This window comes from Ornithorhynchus anatinus, chromosome 6 (assembly GCF_004115215.2).
Source record: "Ornithorhynchus anatinus isolate Pmale09 chromosome 6, mOrnAna1.pri.v4, whole genome shotgun sequence".
NCBI classification, from domain to species: domain Eukaryota; kingdom Metazoa; phylum Chordata; class Mammalia; order Monotremata; family Ornithorhynchidae; genus Ornithorhynchus; species Ornithorhynchus anatinus.
The window spans coordinates 721,897-744,048 of record NC_041733.1 but is presented as its reverse complement, the minus strand read 5'-3'; the positions used below and the strand labels follow the sequence as shown (position 1 = coordinate 744,048).

The window sequence follows — 22,152 nt, the reverse complement described above, 5'->3', positions numbered from 1 at the left end:
AGGATTGGCTCCCCTGGGTCTCTGTGTCATCTCCCAGTGCCCCTGGGCACAGTGTTCTGGTCCATCCTCCCTCCATGCCCCCAACGCAGGGCAGCCACCCTGATTAGCTTATATCTACCTCAGCTCTTAGAACAGTGGTTGGTTGACACATTCATTCAATAGTATTTATTGAGCGCTTACTATGTGCAGAGCACTGTACTAAGCGCTTGGGATGAACAAGTCGGCAACAGATAGCGACAGTCCCTGCCGTTGGACGGGCTTACGGTCTAATCGGGGGAGACGGACAGACGAGAACAATGGCAATAAATAGAGTCGAGGGGAAGAACATCTCGTAAAAACAATGGCGGCTAAATAGAATCGAGGCGATGTACATTTCATTAACAAAATAAATAGGGTAATGAAAATAAATACAGTTGAGCAGACGAGTACAGTGTTGAGGGGATGGGAAGTGGGGGGAGGAGCAGAAGGAGATGGGGGGAAAAGAGGGTTAAGATGCGGAGAGGTGAAGGCACTTAAAAAAATCCATCGTTACTATTATCAGATGGGCTGATGGGTCAGTGCCATGTCCCTGGACTTAGAGCTCTTAAGGAGTCAACCATCAGAAGCGTCTCACAGCTGTGGGCTGCCCTCCGCACGATTCCCACCCCAACCCCCAACTCTTCTTGTGTTAATTGCATGGCCCGAGGGTGTTGGGCCCAGCCGAAGGAGAATCCAGGGTTCCAGAGGGACATTTGCCTGGAGCTTAGGGACATACAGACTCCCTGCAGGCCACCATGAAGCAGCTAGTCCATCCCTTTTGCCCTGGAGGCCCCAAGCACAGATTCAGGACGCCGGCATCCCAGAGGGAACGGCAGTGCCCCTGGCAGAGTTCCACTCCTGGGCCCCTGCCTGGGCCGGGCAGCGCGGGCAGTGGGGCGGCAGCTGGAGGGGAAGTGGGTGCTGAGTGGCAGCGGGGCTCAGATCCCTTCCTGCCCAAGGAGGGGTTGCAGGGCATCAGGGTGAGCACGAGAAGGAAGTAGGACTGACAGAGAGTCATTCAGAGGAGCATGGCGTCCGGCCCAGCCACACATCCAGCTGGATTCTGAAGGAATTCTGAGCACTGCAGCCGTTGACAGCTGTGCAAAGGCTAGGAGCAGCTAGGCCTGGCCATAAATGGCAGCGCGATGCAGACGGCACTAGATCTTGGGAGATGATCATAATATGAGCTGTGTCACCCCGGCTCAGCCCTGGCGGACAAGGCCTACGCTCTTGTCTCCTTCAGTGGACACTGAGAGAACTGTGTGCTGATTGTCCTCCCTCAGGGTGAAGGTTGGGTCATCTGCTTGACTCTCCCTTCTCTGTTCCTGACTCTCACCCAGTGACCTACCACGGACCATCCTACACCTTTGACTCTCCCCTCTCTATCCCTGACTTCATTCATTCACTCATTCATTCAACCGTGTTTATTGAGCACTTACTGTGTGCAGAGCGCTGTACTAAGTACTTGGGAGAGTACAACAATAAACAGACACGTTCTCTGCCCGCAGTGAACTTACAGTATAGAGTGGGGGAGACAGACATTAATATAAATAAATTACAGATTTGTACATAAGTGCTGTGGGGCTGGGTGGGGAGAAGAACAAAGGAAGCAAGTCAGGGCGAGGCAGAAGGGAGTGGGAGAAGAGGAAAGGGGGGCTTAGTCAGGGAAGGCCTCCTGGAGGAGATGTGCCTTCATTAAGGCCTTGAACTAGGGGAGGGTAGTTGTCTGTCAGATTTGAGGAGGGAGGCCATTCCAGGCCAGGGGCTGGAAGTGGGCAAGGGGCTGGAGGTGAGATAGCTAAGATGGAGGCACAGTGAGAAGGTTAGCATTAGAGGAGCGAAGCGTGTGGGCCGAGTCATAGTAGGAGAGTAGTGAGGTGAGGTAGGTGGGGGCAAGATTATTGAGTATTTTAAAGCCGGTGGTGAGGTGTTTGATACGGAGTTGGATGGGTAACCACTGGAGTCTTCTGAGGAGTGGAGTGACACGTCCTGAATGTTTTTATAGAAGAATGATCCAGGCAGCAGAGTGAAGTATTGATTGGAGTGGAGAGAGACAGGAGGCTGGGTTGTCAGCAAGGAGGCTGATGCAGTAATCCAGGCTGTGTGGAGCCAGCCCCTGACTCTCATTCAGTGACCCAGTATGGACCACCCAACACCCCTGACCCTTTCTCCAACCCTGACTCTCCCCAGTGACCAAGCATAACCTAATCAACATCCCTGACTCTCCCTTCTTCATCCCTGACTCCCCCCAGAGTCCCAGCATGGACCATCCAATACCCCTGACTCTCCAGTCTCCATCCCTCCCTCTCCCCCAGTGACCCAGCGCGGATCATCCGACACCCTTGACTTTCCCTACTCCATCCCTGACTCTCCCCCAGTGACCCAGCATGGACCCCTGTGAGCACGGACCCCTGTGATACCCTCTAGACCGGCCAGTGTTCCCAGCCCACCCTGCACATCCCTGCTCAGATTCCCCGTTCTCAATCTCTGCTGGGGGAAAAAAGTTTTCCTGCTGTTTGTTCTGGACTTGCCGCCTTCCACCCCCAGCCCTGTGGGGTGGAAAAATTCCAGGTTCTCCCTGCTTCGATCTGGCCACTCTGTGCAGAGTATGGACTGAGCACTTATTGTGTGCAGAGCTGTGTACCGGTAGCTCCTATGTGCTAAATACTATATCTGGTGCCTTCTGAGTGCAGAGTCCTGTGCTCGAGTGCCCGCTGTTTACAGAGCACAGTACTGGACCTCTACTGCAGTCAGAGCACGGTGCCGAGCCCCTAAAATGTGCAGAGCAGTGTGTTCAGAAAGACACAAATGCCAGATGAGTTACCCCTCCCCACACTCAGCCCCCCTTTCTCCTGCTCCCCCCCCCCCTTTCCAGGATGAAGGGCCGGCTCCCCTTCCCAGACAGGAGGGAGCCAGCAAGTTTCTTGGAAGGGCCCTTTCCCCTTCCTGCCCCTCCTTCCCCTCTCCACCCTTTCCCCTTTCTGCCCCCCTTCCCTCTTCTTCCCTCCCCTTTCCCCCTCCTTTCTCTCCCCCATCTCCTTCCCCTTCCTGCCCCTCCTTATCCTCCCCACCCTTTCCCCCCCTCCCCCAACTCCCCCCCATCCTTTCTCCCCCCCCATCTCCTTCCCCCTCCCTTCCCCTTTCCCCCTTCTTTCCCCTCTCCCTCTCCTTGGTCCCTCATTCCTTCACCCCCTCCTTCGTCCCTCCCTCCCCTTCCTTTTTCCTCTCCCCCACCCCATCTCCTTCCCCCTCCCTTCCCCTCTTGCCCCTCCCTCTCTTTCCGCCCCCCCCCCCCCAGGAGCCGGCAGGCGGCCCCGGCCCCCCGAGCCCAGCAGGCCGAGCCAGCTGACCGCACCGCCCGCCTACAGCTCTTTTTCCGGGGGACCGCACACTAACACAGCCCAGACACGCACTTAGCCGGGACGCACACAGAGCCACACGTACCCCGCACGGAGCCGGCCGGAGCCAGAGAGACGGACCCGCGCGGACTTCTCAGTTCGAGGACGGACTCGGCTTCGCGGGGAGCCGGGGACCCCCCTCTCCCCCTCGGGCCGGTTTCTGGGGAGCCAGTGTCCCTTCCCGACCCGCCCAAGCTCCGGCCTTCGTCCTTCCTCCAAGGGTCTTCAGCATCTCCGGAGCCCCGAGTCCGCGCTGCCGGGGCCGGGCCCCAACGGTCAGCACAGCAGGTAAGACCCTGGTCCGAGCGCCGGCTGGACTCTTCCCCCAAGGTCCGCCTGCGGCGGGCTGGCTCGGACGTCTAGGTTTAGGGGGGAAAGACCCCCTTCCCCCCGACCTGCCTGACCCCTACCCTCTCCCCACGACCACCCCCGCCCCCCCGGCCTGGGTCCGGCGGGAGCCAGGAGGCCCCTCACTCGCCTCAGTTACCTCAACTGTAAAATAAGCCTTAAGACTGGGTGACAACCTAGTCACCTTGTATCCTCCCAGCGCTTAGAACAGTGTTCCGCGCGTAGTAAGCGCTTAACAAATGCCATTGTTATTATTATTGGCCAGCTCCCGGGAGACTGCAGCCTCAGCCCTCTCCGGGGGGACCGGCCCCTGCTCGGGGGGCGTCCGGGGGCACTAACGGTTCGACGGTGAGGGACGGAGGAACCGAGTGGGCAGAGCACTCCGTCCCTCCTGCTGTCCACAGTGCCGCGCGACGGGGTCGGCGCCCCCGGGTCCCGCCGGGGGTGGGGCGGGTGGGTGGGGGTGATGGGTCGGTGCCCCCGGGGCCCGGCCGAGAGGGCGATGGGACCGGTGACCCCGGGTCCCCGCTGTGGGGGCGATGGGTCGGTGCCCCCGGGGCCCGGCCGTGGGGGCGATGGGCCCGGTGCCCCCTGGTGCCCGCTGTGGGGGAGATGGAGGATATGGGGGTGATGGGTCGGTGCCCCCGGGGCCCGGCTGTGGGGGCGAGGGGGCCGGCGTCCCCGGGTTAGGGCTGTGGGGGCGATGGGACCTGTGCCCCCGGGGCCCGGCTGTGGGGGAGATGAAGGCTGTGGAGGCTGTGGGGGTGATGGGTCGGTGCCCCAAGGTCCAGGCTGTGGGGTCGAAGGGACCGGTGTCTCCAGCTGTAGCTGTGGGCGCGATGGGACCAGATGTCGGGGGGATAAAGGTTGGCATCTTCGGTTCTAGCCGTGGGGACGTTGGGACCCGTTCCCCCGGGTCCTGGCCGTGGGGGCGATGGGGCCGGTGGCCCCCCGATTCCGGCTCGGGGTGCGGGGGGCCATAGGGCCAGTGACCCCGGGTCTCGGCCTTGGAGGCGAAGCTCTTGGCTCCGCAAAGATGCTTGGCCGTATCCCACTAGACCTGGTGGAAAGAATACCGGCCCGGGAGTCGGGAGACCTCGGTTCCAATTCCGCTCTCCCGCTTGCCCGCCGTATGACCCCGGGGAAGTCATTTAACGTCCCCGGGCCTCAGTTTCCTCATCTGTAAAATGGTGATTAAATACCTGTTCTCCCCCATCACCTGCTTCGAACTGTGAGCCCCGTGCGGGACGGGGACGGCGTCCGACTTGATGTCCGACTTGCTTTTCTTCTATTTACCCCAGCGCTACGGACAATGGTCGGCCCCTAGTAGCACTAAAAACCTCAGTTATTTTCACGGTTGTCGTTATTACTGTTTGTTATTCTTAGCGGCTTGGAAAGCACCGAGAGAGTGTCACCGTGATCCGTTTGCTCTCTGCTGCCCTCCCGGATAACTCGGCCCATTCCCCCACCCAAAAAGCGAGGTTCCCCGGAGGGAACCGCCCCAACCAGGCTTCCGGGGACCCGCCGCCCAAGCTGAACCTTGGGCCGGACCACAACGCATCCACCCCTCCCCCTCCCGCCCCCCTTCCTCGTTCTCCCGCAGCTCCTCCCAGGCCGAGGGGGTGGGGAGGGGCCCGGGTCGGGGTCCGGACACCCGCCGGGTCCGGACGGGACAGAAGCTACCCGGGGTGGGACCAGCTGGGGCCAAGGCCGGCGGGGAGGGGAGGCAGGGGGGCGAGCGATTGGGAGCGCACTTTATTGTACTTTCCAAGAGCTTAGTACAGGGCTCTGCACCCAGTAAGCGCTCAATAAACACGATTGATTGAATGAATGGATGCTCCAGACAATTTCGCGGGGCAATGACTCTCCCCGCCTTCAAGGCCCATCTCCTCGAAGAGCGCTTAGCACAGTGCTCTGCACCCAGTAAGCGCTCAATAAACACGAGTGAATGAATGGATGCTCCAGACAATTTCGCCGGGCAATGACTCTCCCCGCCTTCAAGGCCCATCTCCTGGAAGAGCGCTTAGTACAGTGCTCTGCACCCAGTAAGCGCTCAATAAACCCGATTGAATGAATGGATGCTCCAGACAATTTCGCCGGGCAATGACTCTCCCCGCCTTCAAGGCCCATCTCCTGGAAGAGCGCTTAGTACAGTGGTCTGCACACAGTAAACGCTCAATTAATACGTTGAATGAATGGATGCTCCAGACAATTTCGCCGGGCAATGACTCTCCCGCCTTCAAGGCCCAACTCTTCCAAGAGGCCTTCCCAGATTAAGCCCCACTTTTCCTCAACTCCCACTCCCTTCTGCATCACCCTGACTCCCTTCCTTGGCTCTTCCCGCCTCTCCCCGCCCCACAGAATCTATGTACATAACTGTCATTTTATTTATTTATATTGATATCTCTTACTCGAATTGATGTCTGTCTCCCCGGCTCTAGGCTGTGAGCTCGTTGCGATCAGTAATTGTCTCTCTTTATGGCTGTATTGTGCTTTCCCAACCGCTTAGTACAGTGTTCCTCACCCAGTAAGCGCTCACGTGGCTTAGTGGAAAGGGGACGGGCAGAGATTTTAATCCCGGCTCTGCCACTTGTCTGCTCTGTGACCGTGGGTAAACCACTTTACCTCTCTGTGCCTCCGTTACCTCATCTGTAAAATGGAGGATTAAGATTGCGAGCCCCACTGGGACAAGCTGATTACCTTGGAATCTTCCCCAGCGCTTAGAACAGTGCTGGGCACAGAGTAAGCGCTTAACAAATACCATGATAGTAATAATAATAATTAACAGTAATAAATTCGGTTGAACTCATTCACTCCACACATCCAATCTGTCACCAATGCCTGTCGGTCTGACCTTTACAACATCGCCAAGATCCGCCCTTTCCTCTCCATCCAAACGGCTATCGTACTGGTACAAGCTCTCATAAAATCCCGGCTGGATTATTGTGTCAGCCTCCTCTCTGATCTCCCTTCCTCCTGTCTCTCCCCACTCCAGTCTATTCTTCGTTCCGCTGCCCGGATCATCTTCATGCAGAAACGCGCTGGGCCTGTCACTCCCCTCCTTAAAATCCTCCAGTGGTTGCCTATCAATCTCCGCACGAAACAAAAACTTCTCACTCTGGGCTTCAAGGCTCTCCATCCCCTCGCCCCCTCCTACCTCTCCTCCCTTCTCTCTTTCTCCTGCCCACCCCGTAGGCTCCGCTCCTCCGCCGCCCACCTCCTCACCGTCCCCCGTTCACGCCTATCCCACCGTCGACCTCTGACCCACGTCCTCCCGCGGTCCCGGAATGCCCTCCCTCCTCACCTCCGCCCAACTAACTCTCTTTCCCTCTTCAAAGCCCTCCTGAGAGCGCACCTCCTCCAAGAGGCCTTCCCAGACTGAGCTTCCCCTTTTCCCTCTGCTCCTTCTGCTCCCCCTCCGCCCTCTGCTCCCTCCCCCTTCCCCTTTCACCTCCCCTCATCTAAGCCCCCTTTCCCTCTGCTCCTCCCCATCTCTCTTTCCCTCCCCTCAGCACCGTGCTCATTTATATATATTTTTATTACCCTATTTATTTGTTAATGAGGTGTACATCCCCTTGATTCTATTTATAGTGATTATCTTGTCTTGTTTATGTCGGTCTGTCTCCCCCGATTAGACCGTGAGCCCGTCACTGGGCAGGGATGGTCTCTATCTGTTGCCGAATTGTCCATTCCAAGCGCTTAGTACCATGCTCTGCACATAGTAAACGCTCAATAAATACTATTGAATGAAGCAGCGTGGCTCAGTGGAAAGAGCATGGGCTTTGGAGTCAGAGGTCATGAGTTCGAATCCCGGCTCTGCCACTTGTCAACTGTGTGACTGTGGGCAAGTCACTCAACTTCTCTGTGCCTCAGTTCCCTCATCTGTAAAATGGGGATGAAGACTGGGAGCCCCACGTGGGACAACCTGATTCCGCTGTGTCTACCCCGGCGCTTAGAACAGTGCTCTGCACATAGTAAGTGCTTAACAAATACCAACGTTATTATTATTATTATTATAATGAATCTGTAAAATAGAGGATGAAGATTGCGAACCTGATGACCTTGTAATCTTCCCCAGCGCTTAGAACACTGCTGGGCACAGATGAAGCGCTTAACAGATACCGTGATAGTAATAATAATAATAAACAGTAATTAATTCGGTTGAAGGAATGAATGACCCCCGCGGACCCCTGCGTCGGGAGAGCTGGGTGAGCCCGGGGGGCCTCGACGGGGAGCGGAGCGGAGGTCACAGCCCTCCGGTGTCCAACGGGTTAGGGAATTGTGCCGCCCAAGGTGGTGTCCTCACAGGGTGTCCGCCTTAGAGAAGCAGCGTGGCTCAGTGGAAAGAGCCCGGGCTTGGGAGTCAGGGCTCATGAGTTCGAATCCCAGCTCTGCCACTTGTCGGCTGTGTGACTGTGGGCAAGTCACTTCACTTCTCTGTGCCTCAGTTCCCTCATCTGTAAAATGGGGATTAAGACTGTGAGCCCCACGTGGGACAACCTGATTCCCCTATGTCTACCCCAGCGCTTAGAACAGTGCTCGGCACATAGTAAGCGCTTAACAAATACCAACATTATTATTATTAAGTCATGGGTTCTAATGCCGCCTCTGCCCCTCGTCAGCTGTGTGGCAAGTCACTTCGCTTCTCCTGGCCTCAGTTCCCTCATCTGGAAAATGGGGATGAAGACTGTGAGCCTCACGTGGGACCACCTGATGACCCTGTCTCTCCCCCAGCGCTTAGAACAGTGCTCTGCACGTAGTAAGCGCTTAACAAATACCCACATTGTTATTGGGCCTCGGGCTGCGGGACGACGCGGGGCCCGGGGGGGCGGGAAAGTCGCTTAACACCTGCTTTGCTGCCATCTAGCGGCCGGACCCGGAACTGTGCGCAAAGCGGCAAGTGCGACTTTCTCATTCATTCAATCGTATTTATTGAGCGCTCACTATGTGCAGAGCACTGTACTAAGCGCTTGGAATCAACAGGTCGGCAACAGATAGAGACAGTCTCCATTCAGTCGTATTTATTGAGCGCTCACTATGTGCAGAGCACTGTACTAAGCGCTTGGAATCAACAAGTCGGCAACAGATAGAGACAGTCTCCATTCAGTCGTATTTATTGAGCGCTCACTATGTGCAGAGCACTGTACTAAGCGCTTGGAATCAACAAGTCGGCAACAGATAGAGACAGTCTCCATTCAGTCGTATTTATTGAGCGCTCACTATGTGCAGAGCACTGTACTAAGCGCTTGGAATCAACAAGTCGGCAACAGATAGAGACAGTCTCCATTCAGTCGTATTTATTGAGCGCTCACTATGTGCAGAGCACTGTACTAAGCGCTTGGAATCAACAAGTCGGCAACAGATAGAGACAGTTTCCATTCAGTCGTATTTATTGAGCGCTCACTATGTGCAGAGCACTGTACTAAGCGCTTGGAATCAACAAGTCGGCAACAGATAGAGACAGTCTCCATTCAGTCGTATTTATTGAGCGCTCACTATGTGCAGCGCACTGGCCTCAGCACTGTACTCGTCTGCTCAACTGTATATATTTTCATTACCCTATTTATTTTGTTAATGAAATGTTCACCGCCTTGATTCTATTTAGTTGCCATTGTTTTTACGAGATGTTCTTCCCCTCGACTCTATTTATCGCCACTGTTCTCGTCTGTCCGTCTCCCCCGATTAGACCGTAAGCCCGTCAAAGGGCAGGGACTGTCTCTATCTGTTGCCGACTTGTTCATTCCAAGCGCTTAGTACAGTGCTCTGCACATAGTAAGCGCTGAATAAATACTATTGAATGAATGAATGAATACTAAGCGCTTGGAATGAACAAGTCGGCAACAGATAGAGACAGTCTCCATTCAGTCGTATTTATTGAGCGCTCACTATGTGCAGAGCACTGTACTCAGCGCTTGGAATGAACAAGTCGGCAACAGATAGAGACAGTCTCCATTCAATCGTATTTATTGAGCGCTCACTATGTGCAGAGCACTGTACTAAGCGCTTGGAAAGTACCAGTCGGCAACAGATAGAAGCAATTCATTCATTCGATAGTATTTATTGAGCACTTAACTATAATAATAATAATAATAATGCTGGTATTTGTTAAGCGCTTACTATGTGCAGAGCACTGTTCTAGGCGCTGGGGTAGATACAGGGTAATCAGGTTGTCCCTTGTGAGGCTCACAGTCTTAATCCCCATTTTACAGATGAGGGAACTGAGGCACAGAGAAGTTAAGTGACTTGCCCACAGTCACACAGCTGACAAGTGGCGGAGCCGGGATTCGAACCCATGACCTCGGACTCCCAAGCCCGGGCTCTTTCCACTGAGCCAAGCTACTATGTGTAGAACACCGTACTAAGCGCTTGGAATATACAATTTGGCAACAGATAGAGACAATCCCTGCCCAATGATGGGTTCACAGTCTAAACAGGGGAGACAGACAGACAGCAAAGCAAAACGAGACAATATTATCAAGATACATAGAATCAAGGGGATGTACATCTCATTGACAAATAAATATGGTAATAATATGGAGAAGCAGCGTGGCTCAGTGGAAAGAGCACGGGCTTTGGAGTCAGGGCTCAGGAGTTCGAATCCCAGCTCTGCCACTTGTCGGCTGTGTGACTGTGGGCGAGTCACTTAACTTCTCTGTGCCTCAGTTCCCTCATCTGTAAAATGGGGATGAAGACCGTGAGCCCCACGTGGGACAACCTGATTCCCCTATGTCTACCCCAGCGCTTCGAACAGTGCTCGGCACATAGTAAGCGCTTAACAAATACCAACATTATTATTATTATTATTATTAATAAATAATATATACAAATGAACACAGTGCTGAGGGGAGGGGAAGTTGGAAGAGGAAGGAGCAGAGGGTAGGTGGGGATCCCTACCCAGCAACGAGTTCACAGTCTAGAAGGGGGAGAGAGTGTCAGGCCTTGAGCAGTGCTTTAGAGGGGCAGCTTCTTGTTGGTTGGACGTTCTCAGACTCAGAACAGTGAACTGCACCCAATGGGGGCTCATTTATTTATTTATTACTCTGGTTCAGCCCCACAATCCAACTAATCCTGCAACAGGGGTAGATGGGGAGAGCCCTCCTGGACGCTTAGCCTTATGGTTAAAGATGTGCCTTCCAACACTGACTCTCCCTTCTACGTCCCTGATTTTCCCCCAGCGACCCAACACTGACCATCCAACACCCCTGACTTTCCCCTCTTCATCCCCGACTTTCCCCTCTTCATCCCTGACTCTCCCCCAGGAATTCAGCGCGGAACATCTGACACCCCCGACTCTCCCCTTTCCACCCCTGATTCTCCCCCAGTGACCCAACACGGACCATCCGGCACAGCACTGCCCTCTCCGTCCCCGATTCTCTCCTCTCCATCCCTGACTTTCCCCCAGTGACCCAGCACAGGTCGTCCAACACCCCTGACTCCCCTCTCCATTCCTAACTCTCCCTCAGTGGCCCAACGTGGACCGTCCCACGGATCATCTGACATCCCTGACTCTCCCGTCTCCGTGCCTTCCTCTCCTCCCGCCCAGCCTGATTTCTCTCTCTCTATTTCCATGCGTCTGTGTGTATGTATGTGTATGTGTGTGTGTGTGTGTATTTGTCCTTCTCATCTCTGCTCTCTCCTCAGAAGCCCCGAGCAGAATCCCCACAGTTCAGCCCCGAACGCTATCTCTGGAGTGAAGTCCCGGGGGGCCCGGGGGACCGGCTGCTCTTCTAGAGAAGTTGTAACTGTCCTACCCGTGGCGGCCAACCCTGCTACCCTAGGAAATTTCCCAGCATTAATCTCCCCTGGCTTATCCCCAGTGGGAAACAATTGGAAGTGAGCCTTTTGGGCAGAGTTTGGATGTTTCAATTAAGCACGTCTCTGGGTGGAGTATTGGAGCTTGGAGTATTTCTGTTTCCCAGGCTGGGTCGAGAAGCTGTCATGCGATGACCAAAAGGGGCCGACCATCTGGAGCCCTCACGGTGGTCAGAAGGGCCGGGTCAGTCCTGCCTTCTGGAGTGGGGGTGAGGGGCACAGGAGATCAAACCGGGCACTGTGATATAGGGGATCTGGGAGACAGGAGCCCTGGGTTCTACTGTAAGTTCGTTGAAGGCAGGGAACGTGTCTCCCAAGCGCTTAGTACAGTGCTCTGCACACAGCAAGCACTCAGTAAATACGACTGATCGAGTGATTAACAGTGCCAGCCCTGCCATCGGCCTGTTGCTGTTGTCCCTCCTACTTAGACCGGGAGCCCCATGTGGGACAGGGACTGTGTCCGACCTGACTGACTCGTATCTACCCTAGTGCTTAGAACAGTGTTTGACACTCAGTAAGCACGTATCAGAAACCGTAACCATCACTGACCTGCTGTTGGTCCTTGAGCAGATCTCTGAACCTCTCTGCATCTCAGTTTTCTCCTCCTTTAAACTGTGGGAAGAGCCCTGCCTTTTCCCTAATAATAATAACTGTGGTATGGTTAAGGGTTTACTATGTACCGCGAACTGTATGAAGCGCTGGGGTAGATACGGCATGGCCTAGTGGAGAGAGCACAGGGCGAGGAGGCAGAGGTTTTAATCCCAGTTCTGCCCCTTGACTGCTGTGTGACCTTGGGAAAGCCACTTAACTTCTCCGTGCCTTGGTTACTTCATCTGTAAAACGGGGATGAAGACTGTGAGCCCCAGGTAGGACATAGACTGTATCCAACCAGATCAGCTGGTGTCTATCCGAGAGTTTAGTGCAGGGCCTGGCATATAATAAGCACCTAACAATTACCACTAAAAAAGGGATAATCAGTGCCTGTCCCACAAAGGGCTCACAGTCTAAAGGGGAGAAAGAACAAGTATTGCCACTTGTCAGCTGTGTGACTGTGGGCAAGTCACTTAACTTCTCTGTGCCTCAGTTACCTCATCTGTAAAATGGGGATGAAGACTGTGAGCCTCACGAGGGACAGCCTGATTACCCTTTATCTACCCCGGCGCTTAGAACAGTGCTCTGCACATAGTAAGCGCTTAACAAACAAATACCAACATTATTTTGCAGATGAGGAAAAGAGGCCAGATAAGTTAAGTGACTTGGCCAAGGACACGCAGCAGCTAAGTGGCAGAGCCGGGATTAGAACTCAGATCTTCTGACTCCCAGGCCTGGGCTTTTCCAGTCGGCCATGCTCCTTTTGTTCCCAGAGTTATTATGAAAGTATTTTGTGTTCTTAGTGTTGTGAAGGCACTTGGAGGACAGAGGGCCTGATCCCTGTCCTCAAGAGGTTTATGAGCTAAACAGAGGTGCCAGGCAACAGCCCTGGATACAAATAATCGACACTGAAGGAATGCGAAAGCAGGACCCGAGTAATGAAGGCGGCGGGTGAGTCAGTAAAGGAATCTGTAACAGGCGGGAGAACAGATGAACGGACCAGTTCTGGGGGTCAGAGATGCTGGTGCCGTTGGAGAGATTCCATCCGAGAGTGCCAGCGGAGGTCTCTGGGAGAGGATTCCTTGAACGTCGGTATTCATTCATTCATTCATTCATTCAATCGTATTTACTGAGCGCTCACTGTGTGCAGAGCACTGTACTAAGCATTGTGAGCCCGTCCCTGGGCAGGGATTGTCTCTATCTGCTGCCGAATTGTACATTCCAAGTGCTTAGTACAGTGCTCTGCACATAGTAAGCGCTCGATAATGAATGAATGAAAGTACAATATGGCGACAAATAGAGGCAATCCCTACACAACAACAGGCTCACAGTCTAGAAGATAGACGATAGAGTGCTCTGCACACAGTAGGTGTTCAGTACAGTACTCTGCATATAGTAAGTGCCCAGCACAGTGCTCTCCACACGAGAGACACCCATTCCAGTGCTCTGACTGCAGTAGGCACCCAATAAATCCCTTGGACATCGAAGATGGCTACTTTGGCCTGCATGATCCCGGCACTGCTAAGGTTAGTGTATACCCAGGCCAAGTTGGACCCAACAGGAATTTTCCACGAGTTTTTCTTGAGAAAGCTGGGCTAGCTAGGGATCAACTGCATCTCCCCGGGGAGTGGGGTGACTTCCGGACAGGATGGTTTCCATGCCCCGGGGGACCACAGGGGTCAGGGATCACCAGATGTCATTCAGGGCGGTTCCCACTGATGCTCTCCCCACGGCGACTCCCGGTGGGGCCGGGATCCCAGTTGAGAGCTGGTGTGCAAGGACCTCAGGGTGGAGACGAGAGGCTCCCCCAGCCGCCTCGGGGGACCACAGGGGTCAGGGATCACCAGATGTCAATCAGGGCGGTTCCCCCTGATGCTCTCCCCACGGCGACTCCTGATGGGGGTGGGACCCCAGCGTGGAAAGAGCTGGTGGGCAAAGATCCCAGGGTGGAGACAGGAGACGTCCCCAGCCCCCACCCTATCCCCAAATCTGCGGGCGGGGAGAAGTCGCTCGTGACAGATGGGCACTAGGTTAGGGTCAGAAATGACCGTGGGGCCGACCGGCCCTGGGATCAACTAGTCCCAAATATCTTCTGTGTACAGGGCACTGTACCGGAACCTTCCTGCGTACGGAGTGCTGTACCGGGCGCCTATTGCACTCAGTGATAGTTGTAGCAACAGTTAATATGAGAACCGGCACGGCCTAATGGAAAGAACGTGGGCCTGGAAGTCAGAAGATCTGGGTTCTAACTCTGGTTCCACCCCTTGTCCGTTGTGTGACCTTGGGCAGGTCGCTTCGCTTCTCGGTGCCTCAGTTATCTCATCTGCAAAATGGGGATTAAGACTGGGAACCCCACTTGGGACGGGGACCGTGTCCAACTTGATTAATTACCTAGTATCTACCCCAGAGTTAGACTAGTGCCTGGCACAGAGTAAGCGCTTAACAAATACCATTAACAACAAAAACAGCCAGCGGCAAGTTGGGGGGCTGGGGTCCCTGGCAAGGGGCGTTCCTGGGGCTCTCTGCACCGTGGCCAACACCAGGGAGGTAGAACTTGGCTTACAGATAGCCCCAGACGCTGGGGACTCGGTGTCCGTAATCGCGGTGACCTCCCGCTCCTCCCGGCTGGGGCCTGTGGCGATCCCGCCATGGGGGCTCCGGGCCACCCCGCCAGGGGCATCCCAGATCGCAGCAGCCCGGCTCTGGCTCTCCGGCAGGGTACCTGAGGCAGAGCCACTGGGCAGACCCCGGGAACCAGGCCAGAAATGGGCTGGACCCGGCAACCATGCAGGCTCTGGGGACTGGGCCAGAATGGGGCCAGAAACAGGCAAGCCCCAGGAACCAGGCCAGAACTGGGCCGGCCCCGGGAACCGGGCCAGAAAGGCTGCCTGTTGGCAGGAGAAATTCCCAGTAGTCCTGGGCAGGGAGAGGCCTCAGCGTCTGCATTCCGCAGCCCCCACTGCTCTGCTCTCTGATGATGATGATGATGGTATTTGTTAAGTGCTTACTATACGGCAAGCACCGTAGGAAGCGCTGGAGTGGATACAGGGTAATCAGGTTGTCCCATGTGGGGCTCACAGTCTTAATCTCCATTTTACAGATGAGGGAACTGAAGCACAGAGAAGTTAAGTGACTTGCCCACAGTCACACAGCCGACAAGTGGCCGCCCCCCCCTTCACCTCTCCGCAGCTTAACCCTCTTCTCCCCCCATCTCCCTCCGCTCCTCCCCCTCTCCCTTCCCATCCCCTCGGCACCGTACTCGTCCGCTCGACCGTATATATTTTCATCACCCTATTTATTCTGTTAATGAAATGTCCATCGCCTCGATTCTATTTAGTCGCCATCGTTTTTACGAGACGTCCTTCCCCTCGACTCTATTTATCGCCACTGTTCTCGTCCGTCCGTCTCCCCCGATTAGACCGGAAGCCCGTCCAACGGCGGGGACCGTCTCTATCTGTTGCCGACTTGTTCATTCCAAGCGCTCAGTACGGCGCTCTGCCCATAGTAAGCGCTCAATAAATACTATTGAATGAATGAATGAATGCAAAGTGGCAGAGCCAGGATTCAAACCCACGACCTCTGACTCCCAAGCCCATGCTCTTTCCACTAAGCCCCTTATCTCTCCCCACTCCCTGCGCTCCAATCCTGCTCTTTATCCTGAACCTGCCATCCTCCAGCTGAAGTGAGGGGCCCTGGACCAGGGATTCTCTCTTCTCCCCGTCCCCTGGTCTTTAAACCTCAACCTGCGTCCAGCCAGACGGCAGAGTCCGGACTCTCCTAGTGGGTCCTTGCCAGACGCCGCTCTGTCCCTGTGACCGTCTCGGTGCCCTGCTCTGCCCCTGCTCCGTCCACCTGTCTCTCTGTCCTGGGCAGAGCACTCAAACCTGCCTCCCATCCCGCTCCTGGGACCGGAGGACCGAGGAGATTACTGGAGAGCAGCGCTACGGGGACCGCAGGTCGCAGGGCCACCTCTGTGGATAGGACTTTCCCAGCTAGGGGAGCCGCAGGGCCCGAAGGAGTGGAGAGGGGAGAGCAGGCGTCAAAAGCGTCCCCCGACTTTGAGCTGCCGCTCAGGGCTTATCCCCACCGTCACCATTCCCAGCAGTACTTTGACTTCAAGCAGCGTGGCGTAGTGGTCCTAATTCCGGCTCCGCCACTCGTCTGCTGCGCGACCTTGGGCGAGTGTCTCCCCCGATTAGACCGTAAGCCCGTCAGAGGGCAGGGGCCGTCTCTGTCTGTTGCCGATTTGTACATCCCAAGCGCTTAGTACAGTGCTCTGCACATAGTAAGCGCTCAACAAATACTATTGAATGAATGAATGAATGAAAGTGACCTCACTTCTCTAAGTCTCAGTTACCTCATCTGTAAAATGGGGATTGAGACGGTGAACCCCCTGTGGGACAGGGACTGTGTCCAACCTTATTTGCTTGTATCTACCCCAGCACTTATTTCGGTGTCTGCCACTTGGTAAGTGCTTAACAAATACCATTATCATTGTCATTATGTCCCATAGGGGCCTGGGAGCATGGGCCCCCCGGTCGGGGGCTGTCCCAACCCTGGGCTTTGTCCCCCAGACACAAAGGAGAGGCTCAGTGGAAAGAGCACGGGCTTTGGAGTCAGGGCTCATGAGTTCGAATCCCAGCCCTGCCACTTGTCAGCTGGGTGACTGAGGGCAAGTCACTTCACTTCTCTGGGCCTCAGTTCCCTCATCTGTAAAATGGGGATGAAGACTGTGAGCCCCACGTGGGACAACCTGACTCCCCTGTGTCCACCCCAGCGCTTAGAACAGTGCTCTGCCCATAGTAAGCGCTTAACAAATACCAACGTTGTATTTATTTACTGTGGGCAGAGCACTGTACTAAACGCTTAGGAGAGTACAATATAACAATAAACAGACATATTCCCTGCCCAAGATGAGCTTACGGTCTGGAGTCTAGAGGTGGCAGTAACAGAGAGCCAGGACAGAGAAAGGCCCGGGACTCTGCCCCACCCCGACACGGATGCAGGGCTCGGGGGGTGGACTGGGCTTATCAGTATTATTATTATAATAATATTAATATGAATATTATTATATAATGTTAATAATGATGATGACGATGATTAATTAATGTTGGCATTTGTTAAGTGCTTACTTTGTGCCGAGCACCGTTCTAAGCGCTGGGGGAGATACAGGGGAATCAGGTTGTCCCACGTGAGGCTCACAGTCTTCATCCCCATTTTACAGATGAGGTCACTGAAGCCCAGAGAAGTGAAGTGACTTGCCCACAGTCACACAGCTGACAAGTGGGAGAGCCGGGATTTGTACTCATGATTTCTTGCTCCTGAGCCCGGGCTCTTTCCACTGAGCCACGCTGCTTCTCTGATGATAGTGATATTTGCTAAGCACTCACTAGTTGCCAAATACTGTGCTAAATGCTGCAGTAGATACCAGGAAATCAGTTCAGACATGGTCCCTGCCTCAGTGGGGCTTCCAGTCTAAGCAGGAGGGAGAATAGATATCTGGAGAGAATAGATACGCTGCTTCTCTCATTCCAAGCGCTTAGTACAGTGCTCTGCTCATAGGAAGCGCTCAGTAAATACTACTGAATGAATGAAAGTCAGGGATATTGGATAATCCAGAGAAGCAGCACGGTATAGTGGAGAGAGCGCAGGCCTGGGAGTGAGAAGGTCCCGGGTTCTAATCCCAGCTCCACCACTTATCTGCTGTACGACCTTGGGTAAGTCACTTTACCTCTCTGTGCCTCAGTTACCTCATCGGTAAAATGGGGATTGAGACTCTGAGCCCCATGTGGGACAGAGACCGAGTCCAACCTGATCTGCTCGTATCTACCGCAGCGCTTAGCACGACGCCTGGCACATAGTAAGTGCCTTACAAATACCATAATCATTATTATAATTACATTGTTATCATCCCTGCTGGGTCACTGGAGTCAGGGACGGAAATGGGAGAGTCAGGGGTTTTGGATGGTTTGTGCTGGGTCACTGGGAAGAGTCAGGGACAGAGAGGGGAGAGTCAGGGGTGTTGGATGGGCTGTGATGGGTGGGGAAGCAGCGTGGCTCAGTGGAAAGAGGCTGGGCTTCGGAGTCAGAGGTCATGGGTTCGACTCCCGGCTCTGCCCCTCGTCAGCTGTGTGACTGTGGGCGAGTCGCTTCACTTCTCTGCGCCTCAGTTCCCTCATCTGGAAAATGGGGATTAACTGTGAGCCTCACGTGGGACGACCTGATTCCCCTGTATCTCCTCCAGCGCTAAGAACAGCGCTCTGCACATAGTAAGCGCTTAACAAATACCAACATAATTGTTATTACGGGTCGCTGGAGCCAGGGACAGCGAGGGGAAAGTCAGGGGTGTCGGACGGTCCACCCCTAGCTATGAGGCTGGGGGTCAAGAAGGGTGACTCCCAACTCCCGGTCCCAACCCCCCTCCCCCAGGTCAACGATGTCCATGACCTCCGTCCACGAGCTCACCTCTCTGCCTCCCCCTCAGGCCCCGCGCCGACCCCTCCGACCCACCATGGACGGCGCGGCCAATACTACCCTCCCGGGAGTCAACGCGAGCTGCCCGGAGACCATCGACGACTTCCGGAACCAGGTGTACTCCACCGTATACTCCGCCATCACCGTGGTGGGCCTCCTGGGCAACGGCTTCGTCCTCTACGTGCTCCTCAAGACGTACCATGAGAAGTCGGCCTTCCAGGTGTACCTGGTCAACCTGGCCCTGTCTGACCTGCTGTTCGTCAGCACGCTGCCGCTGCGCGTGGTCTACTACGTGCACAGGGGCTCGTGGTTCTTCGGGGATCTGCTCTGCCGCCTCAGCACCTACATGCTCTACGTCAACCTGTACTGCAGCATCTTCTTCATGACCGCCATGAGCTTCTTCCGGTGCGTCGCCATCGTCTTCCCGGTGCAGAACATGAAGCTGGTGACGCAGAAGAAGGCCCGCTGGGTGTGTGCCTGCATCTGGGCCTTCGTCATCCTGACCAGCTCCCCGTTCCTGGCCAGCGGCTCCCACGTGGACAAGTACAACAAGACCAAGTGCTTCGAGCCCCCACAGTCCTCCTCTTCCCTCTCCTCCCTCCTGATCCTGCACTTCGTTGCCGTGGTCCTGGGCTTCCTCCTGCCCTTCCTGGTCATCACCATCTGCTACACCATGATCTCCTGGACGCTGCTGAAGAACTCTCTGAAGAAGAACCAGGCGGACCGCAGGAAGGCAGTCGGGATGATCCTGGTGGTCACCGCCGCCTTCCTGATGTGCTTCACGCCGTACCACGTGCAGCGCTCCGTGTACCTGCTCTCCATGGTCCCCCCCGGCCAGGACTGCATGACCCAGCTCAGGATGCAGAAGTCCGTGGTCATCACCCTGGCGCTGGCCGCCACCAACTGCTGTTTCGACCCCCTCCTCTACTTCTTCTCTGGGGGGAACTTCCGGCGGAAGCTCTCCACCTTCCGCAAACACTCATGGTCCAGCATGACCTCGGTGCCCAAGAGGCGGGTCTCCCTCCAGGACCAGTGTGGCGAGTCTTTCAAAGAATGATGACCCTCCCCCCCGCCCCGCCCCGCCCCCCGACTCCGACCTCACTCGGCTATGCGGGGCTGCGTGGCGGGGAGAGGAGGGGAGCGAGCGCTCGACAGTGAGAGACTTTGATCGCCCCGCCCAACCCCCCCACCCTGCAGAATCACAGGAATATTTCCTTCGTTGGAAGCCAAGCGGAAGAAGCTGGGAGACAGAGGTGGCAGATAGTCCGGACCGGCGTGCTGTCCTCCACAGCTCTTCCTGAGTCGGGGAGCGACAGACAAGAAGGAAGAGCGAGGAGACCGTTGGGCGCTGACTGCAGACGGCAAATATGGCGGCACAGGATGGACAGTCTGTGTGTGGGTGTGGGGGGGGGTGGGGGGGTGTTTGCGTGGGTGTGTTGTGTGTGCGTACGCACCCAGCTCAGCTGGGACTGTTGGTTGTACCCTGGCCCATCTGGCCACACTCACTCCCGCGGGGTAGCGTGGCCACCAGTGGCATCTTCCGCAAGCGCACAGGATTACACAAATTCTTTACGGCTGCCCGGGAGTGACTCCAGAGGAGCTGAGGGGCCTGCACCCTACTCCCTCACCAAGCCCCTTTCTGGGCTCCAAATGGAATTGGAACTTGGACAGAGGGGGAGCAGGTGGAAGAGGGAAGCAGGCGTTGGGGGTTGAGCTGTGGCAGAGGGTCGGTTCTCTGCCGCAGGCCACCCTCATCCCCAAATCAGCTGCTTGGCTGAGGAAATGTGAGGGTAGGGCTGCTGGGGGGGGGGGGGGAATATCCAGCACTTCTACATCCACTTGCAGATTGTAGGAACACTGTCCCGCCTCTTCCCCGGGAAAGAGGCAGAGAGAACGATGGGAAATTGACCCATTAGATCGGCCTCCCCCAACCCCAGTGACCCAGGCCTGGCGGGGGATGGAGGATGGAGTGAGAATGGAGCAGGTCTCTCCTCCTGCCTCTCCTTCGATCCAACCCCACTGAAGTTACAAAAGGGTCGGGGACTTGTCTCTAAGCTTCTCGTAGTGTCCATCATTACGAGTGGCCTTCTATTGCTCCCTCTCCCCCATGCCCCCCTACGGGGCGGGGGCGAAGAGGCTTTATTTGAGGTAAAGCTCCTAGCCTGAGAGAGCCCGGAGATTGTCCAGCCAGAATCAGGGAGCTGAACATTCGTCCCAAGCAATGCCAGCACTCTAGGCATTGGAGGGCTGAGCACTGGACAGTGGACTGAGCACAGTGGGCTGGCTGAGCGGGGGTCGGTGGTCTGGTCACAGTGGACTTGCTGAGTAGTGGACAGAGGACAGGCTGAAGAGTGGATTGGCCTCAGTTTTGGTTTCCATCTGCACCAGAATTCCAGATAGGTAAACCATTGTCAGTGTTTCTGGGCTGAGATCAGGGGCTGATTGAACAGATGACTGAGAGGAATTATCTTAAGCCTGCTCAGACAGGAGAAGTGGACTTCTCTCTCCCAAAGAGGAGCTTTCATTCCTGAATAGGACCTCGAGGATGGGGACTGTGTCTTCGCCTCTTGCTGAATGCTCCCAAGCACCTTATCCAGCACTCTGCCTCTGGGACAGTTCTCTCTACACAAGAGGTGCCCAGTACAGTGCTCTGGTGTCTGAGCTCCTGATAACCAACTGGCTGGGCTCAGTTGGTGTTTGATGACGATGATGATGACAATGATGACTGTGGTATTTGTTAAAAGCTTACTATGTACTATGTATATATTAAACGGTGAGGTGGACACAGTCTTAATTCCCATTTTACAGTTGAGGGAACTGAGGCCCAGAGAAGTTAAGCGACTTGCCCACAGTCAACAAGCGGTGGAGCTAGGATTATAACCCAGGTCCTTCTGACTCCCAGGCTCATGCTCTATCCATGAGGCCACCCTGCTTCTCTGCTTGATTCCCTAGCTTGGACCGGTCACCCCCAGACCCTTGTGAAGTCAGGCCTGTGGACACCCTGACCTTTCCCCTTAGCACCTCAACCCCCTCAGCACCCCCACCCCACCCCGTCAACAAGTCTCCTCAAAGCTAGTTGGCCTCTGCCTGGGCAGATGGTGGATGGGCTTGGTCATTTCAACCCAAGTGGTTTGAATCAAAGCATTTCTCATTCCAGGCAGGAGTTTATTATATTCTGTAATATGGTAGGCCCGGCCAAAACCGGGGTGTGTGTTTCGCACCTGGGAACCCAGCTTGGAGCACTGTCCTGAGCTAAAGAGGAGCTGTAAGCTAATTAACCCACAGTTCAGTGGGAGGAAACAGAAAACTCCTCTCCCCCCTTTTTTTTTTTTTTTTGATGGCATTTGTAAGCACTCACTAAGTGTCAGGCACTATAGTAAGCACTGCAGTAGATATGTGATCATCAGATTGGACACTGTCGATGCCCTACATGGGGCTCACAGTCTTAATCCCCATTTATAGATGCTATAACTGAAGCACAGAGAAGTCAAATGATTTGCCCAAGATCACA

The 22,152-nt window shown here is 55.1% G+C and overlaps 1 protein-coding gene across 1 annotated transcript; it reads left to right on the top strand.

Moving 5' to 3' along the window:
• Nucleotides 1-3,329: 3,329 nt before the first annotated feature.
• CYSLTR1 (cysteinyl leukotriene receptor 1) lies at nucleotides 3,330-21,414 on the top strand. Its single transcript, XM_029067031.2, has 2 exons — nucleotides 3,330-3,704; nucleotides 18,652-21,414. The coding sequence occupies exon 2, from the start codon at nucleotides 18,679-18,681 to the stop codon at nucleotides 19,696-19,698; it is 1,020 nt and encodes a 339-aa protein (XP_028922864.1). The 5' UTR covers nucleotides 3,330-3,704; nucleotides 18,652-18,678; the 3' UTR covers nucleotides 19,699-21,414.
• The last annotated feature ends 738 nt before the right edge of the window (nucleotides 21,415-22,152 follow it).